The following is a 22625-nucleotide window of genomic DNA, read 5'->3' as shown; positions in this document are numbered from 1 at the left end:
GTTGCTATTGGTATGGCGAGTAGCCTTCAGTAACAGTAATAAATCACACAGCAATAGGACATTCATTAGTTGTAAAAAAGCATGATAATATATTAAGTAATCCAAAGTATTCAGAATACGTTACTCTCATTGAGTAACGTAACGGAATACATTACAAAATACATTTTGGGGCATGTATTCTGTAATCTGTAGTGGAATACATTTTGAAAGTAACCTTCCCAACACTGGATATATTACCTGTCAGGGAGCATAAAGTTGTGAAACAAACACAGCTGCTCATGTTTTTCGGCTCCTCAGCAAACATGTCTGTGTTGGGCAGGTGGTCACTTACAAATTACATTGTTACATTCAAAATCCTACTAATCAGGCCCCATCTTATCTTAATGACCTTGTAGTACCATATCACCCTATTAGAGCACTTCGCTCTCACACTGCAGGCCTACTTGTTGTTCCTAGAGTATTTAAAAGTAGAATGGGAGGGAGAGCCTTCACTTTTCAGGCCCCTCTTCTGTGGAACCAGCTTCCAGTTTGGATTTGGGAGACAGACACTATCTCTACTTTTAAAATTAGGCTTAAAACTTTCCTTTCTGATAAAGCATATAGTTAGGGCTGGACCAGGTGACCCTGAATCCTCCCTTAGTTATGCTGCAATAGACGTAGGCTGCCGGGGGATTCCCATGATGCATTGAGTTTTTCCTTTTCAGTCACCTTTCTCACTCACTATGTGTTAATAGACCTCTCTGCATTGAATCATATCTGTTATTAACCTCTGTCTCTCTTCCACAGCATGTCTTTATCCTGTTTTCCTTCTCTCACCCCAACCGGTCGCAGCAGATGGCCCCGCCCCTCTCTGAGCCTGGTTCTGCCGGAGGTTTCTTCCTGTTAAAAGGGAGTTTTTCCTTCCCACTGTCGCCAAAGTGCTTGCTCATAGGGGGTCATATGATTGTTGGGTTTTTTATCTGTATGTACTATTGTAGGGTCTACCTTACAATATAAAATGCCTCGAGGCGACTGTTGTTGTGATTTGGCGCTGTATAAATAAAATTGAATTGAATTGAATTGAATTATGTACTCTGGACATACTGGTGTGTTTAGCCATTTTGCAAAGAATAACAAACTATTTCAAATGCCACTTTATATGATTTTGGTTTTTCTTTTTCCCTGAAGATTCTCCTCCGTACAATAGAGACCCATAAAGTGTTTAAGAACAGTTTTATGCTGACACATGTTCATCTCTATCTACCAAACAGGTTTTGGTTTTTTTTTTTTTTTTTTACTAAGGTGTGAGTCTCTTCGTGACTTGGTCAGAGGTTATTTCCAAATTTAGCATCTCAAAAAAACACAACTGAACAGACACTGACCACCTTTGTGCAGTTTGCAGCCCTGAAGTAAACAATCCCACAACTGCCACACTACAATCTAATACAAAATAAGTGTAGTATTTTGACTGTTCAGTAAATATCATAATTTGCTCATGTATGTCGACATTTATAAGAAATAACCGAGGAGAAGAAAAAAGATCAATCAGTTTCATAAATGATCAATTGTTATTAAATCTAAGGCCATGAGAACCAATCACAGAGAGTTGGGGAATGGCTGCAATCACAGCATTGTAAGATAGTGAAAGATATACCCTTAGGCCCCCTTCTTGATTCAAACCAGTGTTCCTCCCTGTCCAAGATGTGTACATTCTCATCACTGAAAGACTGGCCAGCGTGTTTTGAGGATCACAGAGATGGTCGACCCAAAGGATCAGGTCGCCCCAGCACAAATAGAGTGGTGCGGGCTTCAGTCATTATGCAAAGTTAATGTTTATAAGGTTGAGGAAACCCGCAGTCAGCTGAGACTGAAGAAGTAATTTTGGATGAGTGACGAAACTGTTCTCCCACTGATAACGTTACTAGAGATGAATGGACTCAACTTTTTGGGATTTCCTTATCTGGATGATTGAACATGCATCAAGACACAAACAAACATCAAATGAATACAAAAAACCCAATACCATTGGTTTTACATGGTCTTTTATTGAAGGTTTACATCTTGTTTTTAGAGTCCAGATCTCTGTAAGTTCTGTTTCATGCATGGTATTCACAAACTCACAGTTATCGGCAGTTGGGTATGTCATAACCTGTGATCTTGCATTTTTCTCAGCTATGACTCAAAGAAAGAATATCAATTTCAATCCAACTGCAGTTTATGCCAAATGTAACACTCTCAAACCAATCCTCTAAACTTCAGCTTAAAACTATGTCAAAAAGCTCAAAAAAGCTTCAAGGTTGAAAAGAGTTCATCTCATTTGCTTTCCTTGTAGTCAGTGCTGGCTGGTCATATTAAACATGGCCAACCCATCAAATAATCAGGACAGCATGTGCACTTAATTCCAATGAGCCAAAAACTTCCTTCCTCCCATTTATTGTTCAAACTTACTGTTTATGAGGGGCAGCCAATCAGAATGAATTTGGCCTAAAGGAAGTGAAAGGGAGCTCTTTCGAACAGTTAAAGCACATTTGTAGCTAATTGTAATAAAGTTAGCACAAAAAGTAAAGAAATTTGTGTTTAGTCAATTATTTAATTGTCGTAACAATGCTTCCTGTCAATATATCGTATGTGTTGGAAAGGCTGTTTATTTCCCCTTAATGCATTTGAAGGTTTAGCAGCAGAGTTGAGCTTATGGGTTGAATCTTCTCTGACAATAAACCAAGAAGCATTATTACAACAAAGAAATAATGAACCCAACACAAATTTCCTGACCTTCGATATCATATCAAAAACCATGTTGTACAATATGATGCCTATATGAAGTAAAAGTATTCCCCCTGAATGACAAATCTCTATTGGGGTAACTTTTTCGAAATCTCTAGCAAATGCAGTTCTAATGGCAACAATTTGCATCTTCTTTAGAGCAAAAAATTAAGGGAGAAATTATTGTAAAGACTAATCATGTGACATTGACTCTGCTAAACTAAACGTTGCAAAGACTGAATCATGTTTGGCTCATTTACTCTGGTTTCATTTTTCTCTTTGACCTCCGGCAGCAGAGGAGCCTACAGACAAAGACCAAAGCCCAGATGAAAATTCCAGTTATGGCTATGATTAAAGCAGCCACATCCAGGCAGAAGTAGGAATACCAAGGCAGGTGAAAACCTGCTGACTGTAGGTGAGGTGCTCCTTTGTTCCTGATGACATATTCAATCCAAAAGATGGCAGTGTCCATTGGAGTCATTGGCTTGTCACGGTGTAGCTGGGACAGATGCTGCATGTTAGTGTGGAAAGAGGGATTCTCAAGAACATCCTTGAGAGCGCACAGGAAGTCTTCTTTGGTCAGTGAGTAGGCCTCTACAACCCGAGCTGCACCACGCACCTTCAGCCGGAGTAAGTTGTCAAACTGGTCAAAGAGGAGTGGGAGGCCCACAACAGGAACACTGTGGTAGATGGCTTCATACATGCCATTGGTGCCTCCATGGGACACAAAGGCACGAGTCTTGGGGTGTCCCAGGAGGTCATTCTGAGGTAGCCACTCCAACAGCAGGGTGTTGTTTCCAAGAGATGAAGGTTTTTCACCCACAAAACGCCAAATCACCTTCTGAGGGAGCTCACCAAAAGCAGCAGCGATGGCCTCTGTGACCTTGCAAGGTAGGGCTGATATAAATGTCCCCAGAGACATGACAACCACACCGTGATCTCCGGAGCTTTGCATGAATGCTTCCAGCTCAGCGGGAAGGGGTTGGGCCTTGTTGCAGTGGAAGCCCCCTATATATGCTACATTAGGCATTGTGGGCCGAGGGAACTCAAAGACAAAATCTGCCCTGAACAGCCAGATATCAGCTCTACGCTGTAAAGACAGCAAATCAGTACCAGGAGGGAAGTGCCGTTGGAGCAGGTCTGAGTAGGCAGGATTTATGATCAAGTGCTGTGCAATGACATTATAAAGATAATGCAGCATATTTTTGGTTCTTTCCAGAAAGTCCATCTGATCATGGAGCTCACTTCCTGGCACAGGGACATATGAGATAGGAGAGGGAGCTATGGCGAAATAACCTTCTCCAGCATTAATCCAGCGCACATTAAAAACCATAGGCAGCTTGAGGTAACTTCCAAGAAGTACCCCTATTGTCAGACCAGGGTCAGTTAACATTAAGTCAAACTTGGTATCCTGTAGCTTCTGAATAAATACTGTGTCTTCTATTATTGTAGCAACTAATCTGGCCAAGATCTTGTGACCCTGATTTAACATGGACGTGATCAAGTACTGTTGGCAGAACGTGCGTATAAATGTAGGATAAGTGCGACATTCCATAACATCTTGTAACATTTTGTTGCAGATTTTAATGTCTGCCTCATGCTCCAGCATGCTTATATTAATAGAAGTATAAATGGAAGAGTTATTAGGGATGTACCAGCTCTTTGCAGAGCGCAGAACTGTGATGTTGTGGCCCCTGGAGTGTAACTGTTCAAGGATAATTTTCATGTTTATCCAGTGGCTACCATCGACAGGGACTACCAGAATGTTGCTGCTGCTACATGGAAGGGGCCTTAGAAGCAGACAGAGCACTGTCAGAAACAGAGGGATGGAAAGACCGGACATTTCCTGGAAGAAACAATAGACAGAAGCAAAGAATCAGACTTGTAACGTCAGTGAACGCTAATACATTAAAAGTTTAAAAGTTACTGAGTCACTGGCGAAATCCTTACGTTTCAGACTGGTTTTTATTTTAATCCCATAGTCAATAAGTAAATGTTCGGAAACTAACTAGGGCTGATTATCAACTCAGTTTACCTAGTAACACATAGTCAATAAAAACATTTGATGAACTCTGCGCTATATGCGCCTCAGCATCCGTTGACCCCAGTCTGTGATTTTACATGTCCTACCACTAGCCTCCCAGCTGCTGTTGTTCCTTATCACTTCCACTTTGTTATAATACCACTGTGGAATATTTAGTAGCAAGGAAATTTCGTATCACGGTCTCCCAAAGGAATTCACGAAGCTTCTAAGATTCTTCCACAAATGCTCATAGAAGCAGTCTGCATGTCTAGGTTCTTGATTTGATACACCTGTGACAATGGAAGTCATCGGAACACCTGAATTCAATGATTCGTGCAAAGTGTGAATACTTTTCGCTATATAGTGTTGTGTTTGAACAGAACTGCTCAAACATTGCTCATCACTGGATTTATAACATGTTAACATCAAACTTTGCCTGAGATACACTGAGCTTTAACATCTTTCAGGGTCCAATGATCTTTGCTACTAGCTTTGTATTAGATTTTGATCTGGTCTGCTGTTTGTTACCAACAGCAGGTAGCTGTTTCTTTTTCTGTCTGCCACTTTAGCACTTTACCAGTATCATCCAGGTTCTCTCAGTGCAGAAACAACACTGCAGGAGACCCAGATCAAACCAGTAGAATTCTTTACTTTGGCCAGTAGAGGTATATTATCATACTAATTCTGAAGCAATCCTTTTTTATATACAGTCGTCCCTCACTATAACGCGGTTCAGCTTTTGTGGCCTCGCTGTTTTGTGGATTTTTTTTGTGCAATTTGTGCTTGCATGCTTTTTTTTTTCCTGATCAGCTGTAGACCATTGTCAATCAATCTCCTCCATACCGTGTCTCCTGTACACTACAGAAAGCATTCAGCTTGTCAAATTTACCTAAATCTTCAAAAGTTGATTCTGTTCATCTGGACGTAGCGTTTTGTGGGAGAAACGTTTCGTCACTCATCCAAAATTACTTCTTCAGTCTCAGCTGACTGCAGGTTTCCCCAATCTTATAAACAGTACATTTGCATAATGACTGAAACCAGCCCACTGAAGGAACAATGGGCTGGGAGGTCAGTTCCTTAATCATAATTATGCAAATTCTCATGACCATTGATCAACAACCACTGACCAAAACCCACTGATCAAAGACCATTGATCAATGGCCATGAGTACCATTCACAGAGAGCTGGGGAATGGCTGCAATCACAGCATTGTAAGATGGCGAAAGATGTACCCTTAGGCCCCCTCCTCGATTCAGAGATGATCTTTCCCTTTTCACATAAACGGCCTCCTTGACTCCGCGCTCAAACCAGCGTTCCTCCCTGTCCAGGATGTGTACATCCTCATCATAGAAAGAGTGTCCACTGGCCTGTAGGTGTAAATAGACTGCAGAGTCCTGGACTGACGAGGTAGCTCTTCTGTGTTGTGCCATCCACTTCGCCAGAGGTTGTTTGGTTTCCCCGATGTATAAATCCTGGCAATCCTCCTGGCACTTAACAGCGTACACTATGTTACTCTGTTTGTGTCGGGGGACCCGATCCTTGGGGTGGACCAATTTTTGGCACAGCCTGTTTTGGGGTTTAAAAACCACAGAGACCCGGTGTTTAAAAAAAATGCGTCTCAACTGCTCCGATACTCCTGACACATATGGGATCACTACAGGTTTTCGCTTGGGCAGTGGTTGTCCTTCTGCAGTCAGCTGAGACTGAAGAAGTCACTTGGATGAGTGACGAAACGTTTCTCCCACAAAACGCTACGTCCAGATGAACAGAATCAACTTCTGGAGATTTACTTTCCTGGATGATTGAGAATGCATCAAGACGTTACCTAAATCTTCAATCGCTAGCAGCGTAACTCTGAAGTGCTGTACTGTATGTTTGTAAGTTTTCTCCCCAACAAACATAACAATGTAGAAAAATTGTTTTGCACTGTCAAACGCACCTGCGGTAATACCCAAATGGCAGAGGAAGATGCTAACCACCGCACAAAAAGTTGGACTTCTGGACATGCTAAAGGAAGGTAGAAGTTGTCATATTTTTCGGACTATAAGGCGCATTAAGCGAAAAAAAACAGTCAGATAAGTCAAACTTTACTCAACTTATTCTTCTTGCTTCATATACTTCCATATCATTGATTCATTAATGTTGAATTCTCTCACAGCTGCTCTATTCCCATGTTCTTGACCTGAAAACAGGGTTTGATCTTTGGTTTCATTCTAGAATACTGGACTTTTTCTATGAAGGTTTGTTCTTTGAGAGTGTTTAAACCAGAGAGAAAAGTGTGAAAATGTTGATGCCTCTCTGAGAAAAGTGTATAACGTGTGTAGTGAGGGTTTTTTACAGCCTTAAAACATTTATAATAATTGTCAAAATTAAAGATGGCTACTTTGTGGATTTCACTTATCACGGGTTATTTTTAGAATGTAACTCCCGCAATAAACCACTGTATAGTAACCACTGTACTTCAGATAGTCTCTTCATCCCTTCACTCAGATAAGATACTTTCAAATCTCTAACCTATTGCTCAGCTTTCTGAGTTTCACATGGCTGCAGAGACCAATAAATATAAACAGACAGACATGTGTCAGTAACAGGCTCTGAAGCCACTCATCATGTTACAGACCAGAGTCCCTGGGTTTGGGACTGTTGGGATTTTTCCGATGGAAAGAACAGACAATATGTAAAACAAAAAGATACCTCATGTAAAAATTCCCATTAAAATTCCCTTTTATACAATAAAAATGAGCATTTTATTAAAGTGGTCATTAATTGGTTATACAAATATATAGTACCTCAGACTTTTTTTTTTTTTTTGATGAGTCCAGCTTTCCTCAGTGCATAAACAACCCTGCAGGAGGCCAAGATCGAACCTGTAGAATTCTTTACTTTGGCTTACTTGGCAACGTGGCAACCTCTACTGGGTCATCATGACCCAGTAGAGGTTATGTTATCATACTAAGTCTGAAGCAATCCTTTTTTATATACTTCAGACAGTCTTTTCATCCCTTCACTCAGATAAGATACTTTTAAATTTCTAATCTATTGCTCAGCTTTCTGACTTTCACATGGATGCAGAGACCAATAAATATAAACAGACAGACACATGTCAGTAACAGGCCCTGAAGCCACTCATCATGTTACAAATCAGAGTCCCTGGGTTTGGGACTCTTGGGATCTTTCCAGTAAGAATGAATGCAATTTTTTAATTTGAATTTTAAACAGTTTAATAAAGGGGTCATTAAGGGGCTACACAAATATATAGTACATCAGACTTTACTTTTCCAACAGTCATCACCGTCTGTCCCCTCTATAATCTGTGGCTGGAATTCTTCACACATCCACACTCCAATTAGCTATTTGTTTGGACAGAATATCTTGTTTGAATATGCTTTTTTAAACAGGTTTCAAAGAGTTGCGTTCACCTTTGTATATTACGCTGTATAAAATCCCCAGTGACACTGATATGTAAAGGGCTAAAATAATACACAAGTAAAGCTGTATTATGGCTGACATTTTTAAGTGAAAAGTGTTAGATTATAATAGAGCTTACCTGTTTTTTTCCTTTATCAAATCCCAGAAGTCTGACTTGTGCTCCAGGTGCTACGTGAGCTGAGATACTGTGTGATATGTTTCTGCAGACTGTTGTACCTTTAAACACACAGACTATTTTAATCAGGTCAAAGTTCAGAATGTAGATCAGGGCTCTAGAGTGCGACCAATTTGGTCGCAAATGCGACCAAATTTTTCAGTGGTGGGACTAAAAAAAAATATTTGGTCGCACCTGTGCGACCAACTGTTCGGGTAACAAAAAAAAAATCTCTGCAACTCTCCGTGTGGTCAACAACAGACACACATTATGCCCCTATCGTGGACTAAACCAATCAGAGATAGTCAGGGGCGGGACCTCTCTGATTGGCCGTGGTGCAGTTGAAAGTGCAGGTGGAAGAGAGAGGTGAGTAGCTTGAATAAAGCGATATCGATTCATTAAATCCTGAATGGACTTTTAAATATAACTGTGTTTTGCCAGAAATGCCAGATTCTCAGATTAAAGCTCACAAAACTATTTCAACAAACAGCAAATGAGAGCAGGTACACGGATTCCACACAAAGACATAAACACAGAGCGACCCGACACATCAGAATCAGCTTTGTCTTTCTCGGCTTTCTCACCCGACGGCCCGAACACGGACACGCTGTCGGAGCTTAGCGATTCTGATGCGTCGGGTCCGCTCTGTGTTTACGTCTTTTTTGCGCTGATTCTGAGCTGCAGGTTTTGTCTCTCTCCAACCAAAATCCGCTGAGCCAGCAGCAAAAAAAGCAGCAAACTGCGCTTCACATTTGATCAATGTCGTCATGAATTCCCTCTGACTTTTGCTGTTTTCCTTCCACCACGATAAAAATCACACTTCATGTACAGCTCTCTCTCTCTCTCTGTACTTCAAGAACAGTTTCCCATCTCAAATCTCTGTTTTCTGCATTATTCATTCACTTATTACCCACCAGTCTACCGTTGTTTACAGTGCTGTCTTTTTCTTTTTTCACTTAAATGACCTCGGACAAGAAAGCCTAATTTCTGCTGTTCAATACTGAAGAAATTTAAACTTCTTAAAATTGTGCAAAATTGCATAATATTGCAGAATATTTTTAAGGTTATCTGCTATAAAAAGCCAGACCAGGAAAATCTCCTTCATGTTTTTCTGTGTTTTATTCTCAGTTACTTTCACACAAAGGCATCTGCTGTGATGTTCACAATTCTGATGAAGTCTCACATATATCAGTACTGACAAATGATCAGAATTATAATATTTCTGACTGTCTGAGGCTAAATTGAATCGAATCAGGACTTTGAGAACTGGAATCGAATGGATTATAGAAATGAGTGATGATACCCAGCCCTAGTGATCAGCCTAGGCCTGACAGAAGTGGATGTAGCTGTGGGTAATAAGAAAAGATGAAAAGAACTATTGATAATTTTTTTTGTTAAGTTAAGGCCTGATCCGTCTGAAATTCATAGCCAGTGCTCTGACACAGTGCCATCAATCTTTGAATGCTGAAAAAGCAGCAGTGTATCCAGAAAACACATTATATGCTGCAATAAATGCACTGCCCAAGTGTCCCCTCTCCCCACTGCCTTTCAGCAGCAGACAGCATCAAACAGGTCGTCAGAGGAGGCCAAGATGATGATTAAGTTTAACATTTTCTACAATATTGACAAAGCACTTTAAGCACAAGTTTGTTAGTTAACAATTTAGAAATGAATATTGTCTGTATGGACTTCCTCCCCAAAGAAAGTGCACATGTAAAACTGCGGTGTTAAGCGATGCGGTTGAAAAATTTGAGTGCGCCTAACTTTTGTGCCGGTGCGCCTAACTTTTTAAAGTGAGGCGCGCTGGTGCGCCCATGTCAAAAAGTTAGTCTAGAGCCCTGTAGATGAGAGGTAACTCATGAAGGTCTGTGGCCTGTGCGTCAAAGTAAAGGTTAAATTAGTGTAACATGAGTCTAATATGTCCTGTGTTCATGTGTATAGTATGCTTACATGTGCATATTAGATATTTATATATAATTTATCCAACATTTTAGTTTTGTTCTAAATACTTCACATATTATCCTTATTTTGTCCTTCACCCAGGTGTCTACTCGTTATCAGATGTACTTTTGTTTGGTTTAGCACAAAGTTACCCCTCACCTTATTTCCTGATCCCCTCAACATTATTTCTCATTTTCTAGAGGAAAGATTTATGACTGTGTTTAATGAGTGAGGCATGTGAGAGCCCACGTCTCAAGTTTTCCATTCTGATTCTGATTCTAATTTTCAAAGTTCACTGAGGAAAATTTAAGCAAAGTTCACTCTTTGTACAAAAAGTTGGAGATTCCCAAGAAAGTAAATTCAGTAGTAAAACGGGTTTTTTTAAATGACCAAACCCAGTGGTCCCCAACCTTTTTTGCGCCATGGACCGGTTTAATGTAAGACAATATTTTCACAGACCGGCCTTTAAGGTGTCACCGATAAATACAACAAAATTAAGTGATACGACCAAAATAAAAACTGTGGTATTTTGTAAATATAATAATAAATGTGAATTCACTGTGTAATTGTGCAACTGCTGAACGAGCTGCTCAGTGCTGTTACAGTCTCATGCAGGGGGTGGGAGGTGTTGTCCATGATGGATGTTAGCTTAGACAGCATCCTCTCCTCCCCAACCTGCTCGATGGATTTCAGTGGACAGTCCAGGACAGAGCTGGTCCTCTTGACCAGTTTGTTGAGTTTCCCCCTGTCCCTCTCTGCCATTCCACCACTCCAGCAGACCACAACATAGAAAATAGCAAACGCCACCACAGTGTCGTAAAACGTCCGTAGCAGGTGGAGACGACTTAGAGCCTTTTTGTAGAGTGCATTTGTGTTAATGGACCAGTCCAGTTTGTTATTGAGGTGAACATCCAGGCATTTGTACTCCTCCGCAGTTTCAATGTCCAAACCATGGATGTTCACTGGTGTAATAGGGGGTTTCTTGCTGAAGTCAATCACCAGCTCCTTCGTCCTGCTGGCATTGATGCGAAGATGGTTCTGTTCGCACCAGCTGACGAAGTCATTGATGACCCCCCTGTATTCCAGTTCGTTTCCCTCCGACACCTGACCCACAATGGCGGTGTCGTCTGAGAACTTCTGGAGATGGCAAGTGTTATAACTGAAGTCCGTAGTGTACAGGGTGAAGAGGAAAGGGGCGAGTACTGTTCCTTGTGGGGCCCCCGTGCTACAGACTACCACCTCAGACACACAGTCCCGCAGCCTCACATACTGGGGTCTCCTGATGAGGTAGTCAATAATCCATGAGGACAGCTGATGGTCCACTTCCGCTCCCTGCATCTTCCCCCTTAGCACTGAGGGTTGGATTGTATTGAAGGCACTGGATAAATCAAAAATCATCCACCCCGATGTTCGGCTGGTGGGGAAACTGCAGTGGGTCTAGATCTCTCCCGACTACTGGGCAAAAGGTGGTGTAGTATGATCCTCTACATGGTCTTCATCAGGTGTGAAGTCAGGGCAACGGGTCTGAAGTGGTTTGGCTTCTTGGGGTGCATTGTTTTTGGGACTGGCATCAAGCAGGGGGTCTTCCACAGAATGGGGACCCACTCCAGACTGAGACTAAGGTTAAAGATGTATGTGATAACCTCACAGAGTTGATCTGCACAGTCCCTCAAAAGTCTGGAGCTGATTCCATCCGGACCCGTGGCCTTCCTGATTTTCATCTTCCTCAGCTGACTTCGCACCTGGTCAGTTGTGATGGAAAGGCTGCAGTGTAGGGTGTGGGTGGCTCCTGATGACTGGTGTGGGGGGAGGAGACAGTAGAGTCGTTGAAGGAAAAGGAAAAGGGGGGCAGGTGAGTTGTATTTGATGTCCCCGGTGCTATGGGGGTTCCAGAGAGATGTGAAGGAGGTGTGAAGAGCTCTGGTGGATGGGGGAGGGAAGGGCTACTGAATCAAACCTGTTAAAAAAACTGGTTCAATCTGTTAACCCAAACCTGGTCTCCAGACTCTGGACCCCCTCTGCTCACAGTGCTCCGTCCAGCGATGGTGTTTAGTCCTCTCCACACACCTCTGGTGTTGCTCTGCTGGAGCTGCTCCTCCAGCTTCCTCCTGTAGCTGTCCTTTCCCCTCCTTATCTCTCTCCTTAGCTCCTTCTGGACTCTCCTCATTTCCTGTCTGTTACCAGATCTGAAAGCCCTCCATTTCTGCTCCAGCAGGGTCCTCAGATCTGGAGTCAGCCATGACTTGTTGATGGAGTAACGCCGTGCTTTCCTGGTCGATACAGTGTTATCGGTATAAAGTCTGTTATGCAGGTGGTTAGTGTGTCGATATCCTCCCCATGTGGAATGCATAGCACCTCCCAGTCTGTAGTTTGGAATGCAGTGTTTCAGTGCCATGCTCGCCTCTTCAGAGAAGTGTCCTCCTTAAATGCGCCAACAACACTGAGAGTAACATCCTCGTCTCTGCCCCTTAATGTTCTCTGGTCGCTATGGTAACGCTTAAATATTTATTTCAAAATAAGACACACAACTACAAAACGGGAAAAGACCCAGGGAAACTGAGTTAACGATAAAAACCCTGAAATCCATAAATTTCACACCTGAGCCTCAACTCTCATGGCCCGGTACCAAATGACTCACAGACCGGTACCGATCAGTGGCCTGGAGGTTTGGGACTGCTGACCTAATGGAAATGGGCTGCCATATAGTTTGTGCATTCTAGACTTACTGGCCAATCAAAACACTGACAAAACACCTTACTCTTTAAGTTACACACATTGTTCTGTTTTATACATGCAGTTTATGTGCAACTGAAAGATGGGACGCAGGTATTGAAATACTGACTTTGGAATTTACCGACAACTTGCCCTACTTCTGCAGCTTTAACTGCACACAATCTATGTCAATATTGACATTTCAAGGTGTTCGAGGTATACTGTGACTCCTGTGTACAGTAACATAGAATTGGATTCAAATTATATTATTGATGATAACAATAATAGTTTGATGGAGAAAATAGCTGAGATTGTATATTTTGACTCTGCCCTATGGACACTGTTCAGGTGAAGCAAGAGCATAAACTTTGTGAGCCAGAAGAAAATAGCCTGATTCTTTGAGGTCCCTCAAGCTGATTGATCATCCCAAGCTGATTGATTACACATGCCAATGTGACAGAGTTACACACATTTACATTCATAAATGTATCATTCTGGATCACACTGGATCATTCTCACAGGGAGAGGAGTGGGACTGTTTGAATGAAGCTGTGTGTCAGTTCTACTGGTGAATGTCACAGCTGCTGCAAAAAAGCCACCAAATGCAGATTGCAGTGTAAACACTGTCTCCAGGTGGAAAACAGGAAGAGTGATACACCTCCTGTCGTCAGACCTGCAGGGTTTATCCCCGTGGTGTTCTCCTCTGTCTTATAGTGGACAGAAACATTTTTTTGGAGTGGCACAAATAATTTGTGTGCCTTCTTATCTGATGCAGAACACCTGATTGTTCCGTAAACAGTTTTAAATGGCAGGGCTCTAGACTAACTTTGACATGGGCGCACCGGTACGCCTCACTTTAAAAATTTAGGCGTACCGGCACAAAAGTTAGGCGCACTCAAATTTTTCAACCGCATCGCTTAACACCGCAGTTTTACATGTGCACTTTCTTTGGGGAGGAAGTCCATACAGACAATATTCATTTCTAAATTGTTAACTAACAAACTTGTGCTTAAAGTGCTTTGTCAATATTGTAGAAAATGTTAAACTTAATCATCATCTTGGCCTGACGACCTGTTTGCTGCTGCCTGCTGCTGAAAGGCAGTGGGGAGAGGGGACACTTGGGCAGTGCATTTATTGCAGCATATAATGTGTTTTCTGGATACACTGCTGCTTTTTCAGCATTCAAAGATTGATGGCACTGTGTCAGAGCACTGGCTATGAATTTCAGACGGATCAGGCCTTAACTTAACAAAAAAAGTTATCAATAGTTCTTTTCATCTTTTCTTATTACCCACAGCTACATTCACTTCTGTTGGGCCTAGGCTGCTCACTAGGGCTGGGTATCATCACTGATTTCTATAATCCATTCGATTCCGGTTCTCAAAGTCCTGATTCGATTCAATTTAGCCTCAGACAGTCAGAAATATTATAATTCTGATCATTTGTCAGTACTGATATATGTGAGACTTCATCAGAATTGTGAACATCACAGCAGATGCCTTTGTGTCAAAGTAACTGAGAATAAAACACAGAAAAACATGAAGGAGATTTTCCTGGTCTGGCTTTTTATAGCAGATAACCTTAAAAATATTATGCAATATTATGCAATTTTGCACAATTTTAAGAAGTTTAAATTTCTTCAGTATTGAACAGCAGAAATTAGGCTTTCTTGTCCGAGGTCATTTAAGTGAAAAAAGAAAAAGACAGCGCTGTAAACAACGGTAGACTGGTGGGTAATAAGTGAATGAATAATGCAGAAAACAGAGATTTGAGACGGGAAACTGTTCTTGAAGTACAGAGAGAGAGAGAGAGCTGTACATGAAGTGTGATTTTTATCGTGGTGGAAGGAAAACAGCAAAAGTCAGAGGGAATTCATGACGACATTGATCAAATGTGAAGCGCAGTTTGCTGCTTCTTTTGCTGCTGGCTCAGCGGATTTTGGTTGGAGAGACAAAACCTGCAGCTCAGAATCAGCGCAAAAAGACGTAAACACAGCGCGGACCCGACGCATCAGAATCGCTAAGCTCCGACAGCGTGTCCGTGTTCGGGCCGTCGGGTGAGAAAGCCGAGAAAGACAAAGCTGATTCTGATGTGTCGGGTCGCTCTGTGTTTACGTCTTTGTGTGGAATCTGTGTAGCTGCTCTCATTTGCTGTTTGGTGGTTGTTGAAATAGTTTTGTGAGCTTTAATCTGAGAATCTGGCGTTACTGGCAAAACACAGTTATATTTAAAAGTCCATTCAGGATTTAATGAATCAATATCGCTTTATTCAAGCTACTCACCTCTCTCTTCCACCTGCACTTTCAACTGGACCACGGCCAATCAGAGAGGTCCCGCCCCTGACTATCTCTGATTGGTTTAGTCCACGATAGGGGCATAATGTGTGTCTGTTGTTGACCACACGGAGAGTTGCAGAGATTTTTTTTTTTTGTTACCCGAACAGTTGGTCGCACAGGTGCGACCAAATATTTTTTTTTAGTCGCACCACTGAAAAATTTGGTCGCATTTGCGACCAAATTGATTGCACTCTAGAGCCCTGAATGGTTGTATAAAAAACGCCTTAGGCCTTGTTTGCATTTTTAGTTAAATAGCTTCATGTAACTTTGTTGTTTCCCAAATGTGTACATAAGTTTTAAAATTTACAATTTCTACTTGCCTTTCAATTTATGAAAACGATTCATTAAACATGTTTGTGGTTTTTACAGTAAAAAAATATAACTTTTTCTACTTCGATTTTATGTTTTTTTTTCTGAATTTAGATCAATTGTGCTAATACAATAGGTCAAAATGAAAAAATAACCATAAATTCAGACAACACAGGTTGTGCTGAAAAGAATGACACCAAAGAAGGCAAGGTAAACAGCTTTTAATGGTGAAATATATAGGTAAATTCAAAAGTAGTCAAAAACTTTCAATTATACCCTGGACCCCAAAGAGTTAAGGTGAGGCTGATTCCCATCACAAAACACCCCAAAATTGTAAAATTAAGCAGGTTACATGTGCTAAAGACATATATTTGCAAAGGTAAAGTGACTACACTCTTAATGTTACAGAAAAAAAGATGACATTATATTGACATGGACTTATGAGTCTTTCAGGGAGCATAGCTGTGAAACAAACACAGTTGCTTGATTTTTCGGCTCCTCAGCAAACATGTTTGCATGGGGCAGGTGGTCACTTACAAATTGCATTATGTACTCTGGACATACTGGTGTGTTTAGCCATTTTGCAAACAATAACAAGCCATTTCAAATGCCACTTTATACAATTCTGCTTTTTCTTTTTCCCTGAAGAATCTCCTCTGTACAATAGAGACCCATAAAGTGTTAAAGAACAGTTTTATGATATTAGTGTCAGACTGCAATAAAAATGTCAGGTAATTTCCTGAGTAATCTGAAACATTTAGTGTCAGCGACTTGCTTATTTGAAGTGAGTCTTAGATATAATGATAGCGTAACTCATCCTGAATCTGAAATCATGCCTGTGCTTGCATTTGTCTGAGCTGTGAGTCAAAGAAAGAATATCAGTTTAACACCAACTGCAGTTTATGCCACATGTAACACTCTCACACCTATTGTTTAACCTTCACCCTAAAACTATGTCAAAAAGCCAAAAAAGTTCATCTCGTTTGCTTTCCTTGTAGTCAGTGCTGGCTGGTCATATTAAACATGGCCAACCCATCAAATAATCAGGACAGCATGTGCACTTAATTCCAATGAGCCAAAAAACTTCCTTCCTCCCATTTATTGTTTAAACCCTCTGTTTATGAGGGGCAGCCAATCAGAATGAATTTGGACTAAAGGGAGTGAAAGGGACCTCAAACAGCTTATTTCAGACAGTTAAAGCACATTTGTAGCTAATAGTAATAAACTTAACACAAAAAGTAAAGAAATTTGTGTTTAGTCAGTTATTTAATTGTCATAACGATGCTTCCTGTCAATATATCGTATGTGTTGGAAAGGCTGTTTATTTCCCCTTAATGCATTTGGAGGTTTAGCAGCAGAGTTGAGCTTATGGGTTGAATCTTCTCTGCCAATCAACCAAGAAGCATTATTACAACAAACAAATAATGAACCTAACACAAATTTCCTGACCTTCGATATCATATCAAAAACCATGTTGTACTATATGATGCCTATATGAAGTAAAAGTATTCCCCCTGAATGACAAATCTCTTTTGGGGTAACTTTTTCGAAATCTCTAGCAAATGCAGTTCTAATTGCAATGATTTACATCTTCTTTAGAGCAAAAATTAAGGGAGAAATTATTGTAAAGACTAATCATGTGACATTGACTCTGCTAAACTAAACTTTGCAAAGACTGAATCATGTTTGGCTCATTTACTCTGGTTTCATTTTTCTCTTTGACCTCCGGCAGCAGAGGAGCCTACAGACAAAGACCAAAGCCCAGATGAAAATTCCAGTTATGGCTATGATTAAAGCAGCCACATCCAGGCAGAAGTAGGAATACCAAGGCAGATGAAAACCTGCTGACTGTAGGTGAGGTGCTCCTTTGTTCCTGATGACATATTCAATCCAAAAGATGGCAGTGTCCATTGGAGTCATTGGCTTGTCACGGTGTAGCTGGGACAGATGCTGCATGTTATTGTGGAAAGAGGGATTCTCAAGAACATCCTTGAGAGCGCCCAGGAAGTCTTCTTTGGTCAGTGAGTAGGCCTCTACAACCCGAGCTGCACCACGGACCTTCAGCCGGAGTAAGTTGTCAAACTGGTCAAAGAGGAGTGGGAGGCCCACAACAGGAACACTGTGGTAGATGGCTTCATACATGCCATTGGTGCCTCCATGGGCCACAAAGGCACGAGTCTTGGGGTGTCCCAGGAGGTCATTCTGAGGTAGCCACTCCAACAGCAGGGTGTTGTTTCCAAGAGATGAAGGTTTTTCACCCACAAAACGCCAAATCACCTTCTGAGGGAGCTCAGCAAAAGCAGCAGCGATGGCCTCTGTGACCTTGCGAGGTAAGACTGATATCAATGTCCCCAGAGACATGACAACCACACCGTGATCTCCGGAGCTTTGCATGAATGCTTCCAACTCAGCAGGAAGGGGTTGGGCCTTGTTGCAGTGGAAGCCCCCTACATATACTATATTAGGCATTGTGGGCCGAGGGAACTCAAAGACAAAATCTGCCCTGAACAGCCAGATATCAGCTCTACGCTGTAAAGACAGCAAATCAGTACCAGGAGGGAAATGTCGTTGGAGCAGGTCTGAGTAGGCAGGATTCATGATAAAGTGCTGTTCAATGACATTATAAAGATAATGCAGCATATTTTTGGTTCTTTCCAGAAAGTCCATCTGATCATGGAGCTCACTTCCTGGCACAGGGACATATGAGATAGGAGAGGGAGCTATGGTGAAATGACCTTCTCCAGTATTTATCCAGCGCACATTAAAAACCATAGGCAGCTTGAGGTAACTTCCAAGAAGTACCCCTATTGTCAGACCAGGGTCAGTTAACATTAAGTCAAACTTGGTATCCTGTAGCTTCTGAATAAATACTGTGTCTTCTATTATTGTAGCAACTGATCTGGCCAAGATCTTGTGACCCTGATCTAACACGGACGTGATCAAGTACTGTTGGCAGAACGTGCGTATAAATGTAGGATAAGTGCGACATTCCATAACATCTTGTAACATTTTGTTGTAGTAGTTAATGTCTGCCTCATGCTCCAGCATGCTTATATTAATAGAAGTATAAATGGAAGAGTTATTAGGGATGTACCAGCTCTTTGCAGAGCGCAGAACTGTGATGTTGTGGCCCCTGGAGTGTAACTGTTCAAGGATAATTTTCATGTTTATCCAGTGGCTACCATCAACAGGGACTACCAGAATGTTGCTGCTGCTACATGGAGGGGGCCTGAGAAGCAGACAGAGCACTGTCAGAAACAGAGGGATGGAAAGACCGGACATTTCCTGGAAGAAACAATAGACAGAAACAAAGAATCAGACTTGTAACCTCAGTGAACACTAATACATTAAAAGTTTAAAAGTTACTGAGTCACTGGCAAAATATATACGTTTCAGACTGGTTTTTATTTTAATCCTATAGTCAATAAGCAAAAGTTCAGAAACTAACTAGGGCCGATTATCAACTCAGTTTACCTAGTAACACATAGTCAATAAAAATATTTGATGAACTCTGCGCTATATGCGCCTCAGCATCCATTGACCCCAGTCTGTGATTTTACATGGCCTACCACTAGCCTCCCAGCTGCTGTTGTTCCTTATCACTTCCACTTTGTTATATAACACTAACAACTCACTGTGGAATATTTAGTAGCAAGGAAATTTCGTATCACGGTTTCCCAAAGGAATTCACGAAGCTTCTAAGATTCTTCCACAAATGCTTGTAGAAGCAGTCTGCATGTCTAGGTCCTTGATTTGATACACCTGTGACAATGGAAGTCATCGGAACACCTGAATTCAATGATTCATGCAAAATGTGACTACTTTTCGCTATATAGTGTTTTGTTTGAACAGAACTTGTCTGCGAATTTAAGTCATTGACATCCATTAGTCTGGAAAGGCTTACAAAGCCATTTCTAAGGCTGTGGGACCTCAGTGAACCACAGTAAGAGCCATTATTCACAAATGGAGAAAACTTGGAACAGTGGTGAACCTTCACAGGGGTGGCCGGGTTACCATAATGACTCCAAGAGTACATGCAAGAGGTCAGAAAAACCCCAAACGAACTTCAAAACAGCTACAGGCCTCACTAGTGCCATGCAGCCACTGCACAGGGCGATCCGCGTTAACTCACTAGGGGAGATTTGCTGCGTTAATGCGGTTATGGCATTGAGGTCACTTTAACGAGAATATTGTTGACAGCAATAATAGTGCTACAAGCCTCATTGCTCATCACTGGTTTTATAACATGTTAACATCAAACTTTGCCTGAGATACACTGAGCTTTAACATCTTTCAGGGTCCAATGATCTTTGCTACTAGCTTTGTATTAGATTGTGATCTGGTCTGCTGTTTGTTACCAACAGCAGGTAGCTGTTTCTTTTTCTGTCTGCCACTTTAGCACTTTACCAGCATCATCCAGGTTCTCTCAGTGTAGAAACAACACTGCAGGAGACCCAGATCAAACCAGTAGAATTCTTTACTTTGGCCAGTAGAGGTATATTATCATACTAATTCTGAAGCAATCCTTTTTTATATACAGTCGTCCCTCACTATAACGCGGTTCAGCTTTTGTGGCCTCGCTGTTTTGTGGATTTTTTTTGTGCAATTTTGCATGCTTTTTTTTCCTGATCAGCTGTAGACCATTGTCAATCAATCTCCTCCATATCGTGTCTCCTGCACAGTACAGAAAGCATTCAGCTTGTCAAATTTACCTAAATCTTCAATCGCTAGCAGCGTAACTCTGAAGTGCTGTACTGTATGTTTGTAAGTTTTCTCCCCAACAAACATAACAATGTAGAAAAATTGTTTTGCACTGTCAAATGCACCTGCGGTAATACCCAAAAGGCAGAGGAAGATGCTAACCATCGCACAAAAAGTTGGACTTCTGGACATGCTAAAGGAAGGTAGAAGTTATCATATTTTTCGGACTATAAGGCGCCATGTTCTTGACCTGAAAACAGGGTTTAATCTTTGGTTTCATTCTATAATACTGGACTTTTTCTACGAAGGTTTGAACTTTGAGAGTGTTTAAACCAGAGAGAAAAGTGTGAAAATGTTGATGCCTCTCTGAGAAAAGCGTATAACGTGTGTAATGAGGGGTTTTACAGCCTCAAAACATCTATAATAATTGTCAAAATTAAAGAAGGCTACTTTGTGGATTTATTTTTAGAATGTAACTCCCGCAATAAACCACTGTATAGTAACCACTGTACTTCAGATAGTCTCTTCATCCCTTCACTCAGATAAGATACTTTCAAATCTCTAACCTATTGCTCAGCTTTCTGAGTTTCACATGGCTGCAGAGACCAATAAATATAAACAGACAGACATATGTCAGTAACAGGCTCTGAAGCCACTCATCATGTTACAAATCAAAGTCCCTGGGTTTGGGACTCTTGGGATATTTCCAATGGAAAGAACTGACAATACGTAAAACAAAAAGATACCTTATGTAAAAATTCCCATTAAAATTCCCTTTTATACAATAAAAATGAGCATTTTTTTAATTTGAATTTTAAGCAGCTTATTAAAGTGGTCATTAATTGGTTATACAAATATATAGTACATCAGACTTTACTTTTCCAACAGTCATCACTGTCAGTCCCCTCTATAATCTGTGGCTGGAATTCTTCATACATCCACCCTCCAATTAGCTATTTGTTTTGACAGAATATCTTGTTTGAATATGCTTTTTTAAACAGGTTTCAAGTAGTTGCGTTCACCTTTGTATATTACGCTGTATAAAATCCCCAGTGACACTGATATGTAAAGGGCTAAAATAATACACAAGTAAAGCTGTATTATGGCTGACATTTTTAAGTGAAAAGTGTTAGATTATAATAGAGCTTACCTGTTTTTTTTTTTTTCCTTTATCAAACTCCAGAAGTGCTACGAATGCCAGAAATCCAGGTGCTACGTGAGCTGAGATACTGTGTGATATGTTTCTGCAGACTGTTGTACCTTTAAACACACAGGCTATTTTATATCAGGTCAAAGTTCAGAATGTAGATGAGAGGTAACTCATAAAGGTCTGTGGCCTGTCCGTCAAAGTAAAGGTTAAATTAGTGTAGCATGAGTCTAATATGTCCTGTGTTCATGTGTATAGTATGCTTACATGTGCATATTAGATATTTATATATAATTTATCCAACATTTTAGTTTTGTTCTAAATACTTCACATGTTATCCTTATTTTGTCCTTCACCCAGGTGTCTACTCGTTATCAGATGTACTTTTGTTTGGTTTAGCACAAAGTTACCCCTCACCTTATTTCCTGATAAACTCAATGTTATTTCTCATTTTCTAGAGGAAAGATTTATGCCTGTGATTAATGAGTGAGGCATGTGAGAGCCCACGTCACAAGTTTTCCATTCTGATTTTGATTCTAATTTTCAAAGTTCACTGAGGAAAATTTAAGCAAAATTCAGTTTTTGTACAAAAAGTTGGAGATTCCCAATAAAGTAAATTCAGTAGTAAAATGGGTTTTTTTAAATGACCAAACCCAGTGGTCCCCAACCTTTTTTTGCGCCACGGACCGGTTTAATGTTAGACAATATTTTCACGGACCGGCCTTTAAGGTGTCGCCGATAAATACAACAAAATAAAATGATACGACCAAAACAAAAACTGTGGTATTTTGTAAATATAATAATAAATGGGAATTCAGCTGCTAGTAAGAATGACCTGCGGTAGCGCTCCTTCCTACACTGTGGGTGTAAAAGTCTGCTGCTAAACGAGCTGCTCAGTGCTGTTACAGTCTCATGCAGGGGGTGGGAGGTGTTGTCCATGATGGATGTTAGCTTAGACAGCATCCTCTCCTCCCCAACCTGCTCGATGGATTTCAGCGGACAGTCCAGGACAGAGCTGGCCCTCCTGACCAGTTTGTTGAGTTTCCCCCTGTCCCTCTCTGCCATTCCACCACTCCAGCAGACCACAACATAGAAAATAGCAGACACCACAGTGTTGTAAAACATCCTTAGG

General features: G+C 41.1%; 2 protein-coding genes across 2 annotated transcripts; both read right to left on the bottom strand.

The window, feature by feature from the left end:
- Positions 1-2998: 2998 nt before the first annotated feature.
- LOC134619927 (UDP-glucuronosyltransferase 2C1-like) lies at positions 2999-5225 on the bottom strand. The gene is made up of 2 exons (XM_063465695.1): positions 5197-5225; positions 2999-4517 (listed from the first exon to the last, which is right to left on the bottom strand). Exons 1-2 carry the CDS (start codon positions 5223-5225, stop codon positions 2999-3001), a joined length of 1548 nt encoding a protein of 515 aa, XP_063321765.1.
- A 12115-nt stretch (positions 5226-17340) lies between these two features.
- On the bottom strand, positions 17341-18927 carry LOC134619754 (UDP-glucuronosyltransferase 2C1-like). Its single transcript, XM_063465591.1, has one exon. The coding sequence runs from the start codon at positions 18925-18927 to the stop codon at positions 17341-17343; it is 1587 nt and encodes a 528-aa protein (XP_063321661.1).
- Between the last annotated feature and the right edge of the window lie 3698 nt (positions 18928-22625).

This window comes from Pelmatolapia mariae, linkage group LG3_W, assembly GCF_036321145.2.
Source record: "Pelmatolapia mariae isolate MD_Pm_ZW linkage group LG3_W, Pm_UMD_F_2, whole genome shotgun sequence".
Lineage (NCBI taxonomy): Eukaryota > Metazoa > Chordata > Actinopteri > Cichliformes > Cichlidae > Pelmatolapia > Pelmatolapia mariae.
The sequence above is the reverse complement of the archived record's forward strand: the minus strand, read 5'-3'. Positions and strand labels throughout refer to the sequence as shown.

Coding starts and splice junctions, on each gene's coding strand:
- LOC134619927 (XM_063465695.1), bottom strand. CDS start 5,225: ATGTTAAAGCTCAGTGTATCTCAGGCAAA. Junction 4,518..5,196: donor CTCAGTGTATCTCAGGCAAA/GTTTGATGTTAA, acceptor CCTTCCATGTAG/CAGCAGCAACATTCTGGTAG.
- LOC134619754 (XM_063465591.1), bottom strand. CDS start 18,927: ATGTCCGGTCTTTCCATCCCTCTGTTTCTGACAGTGCTCTGTCTGCTT.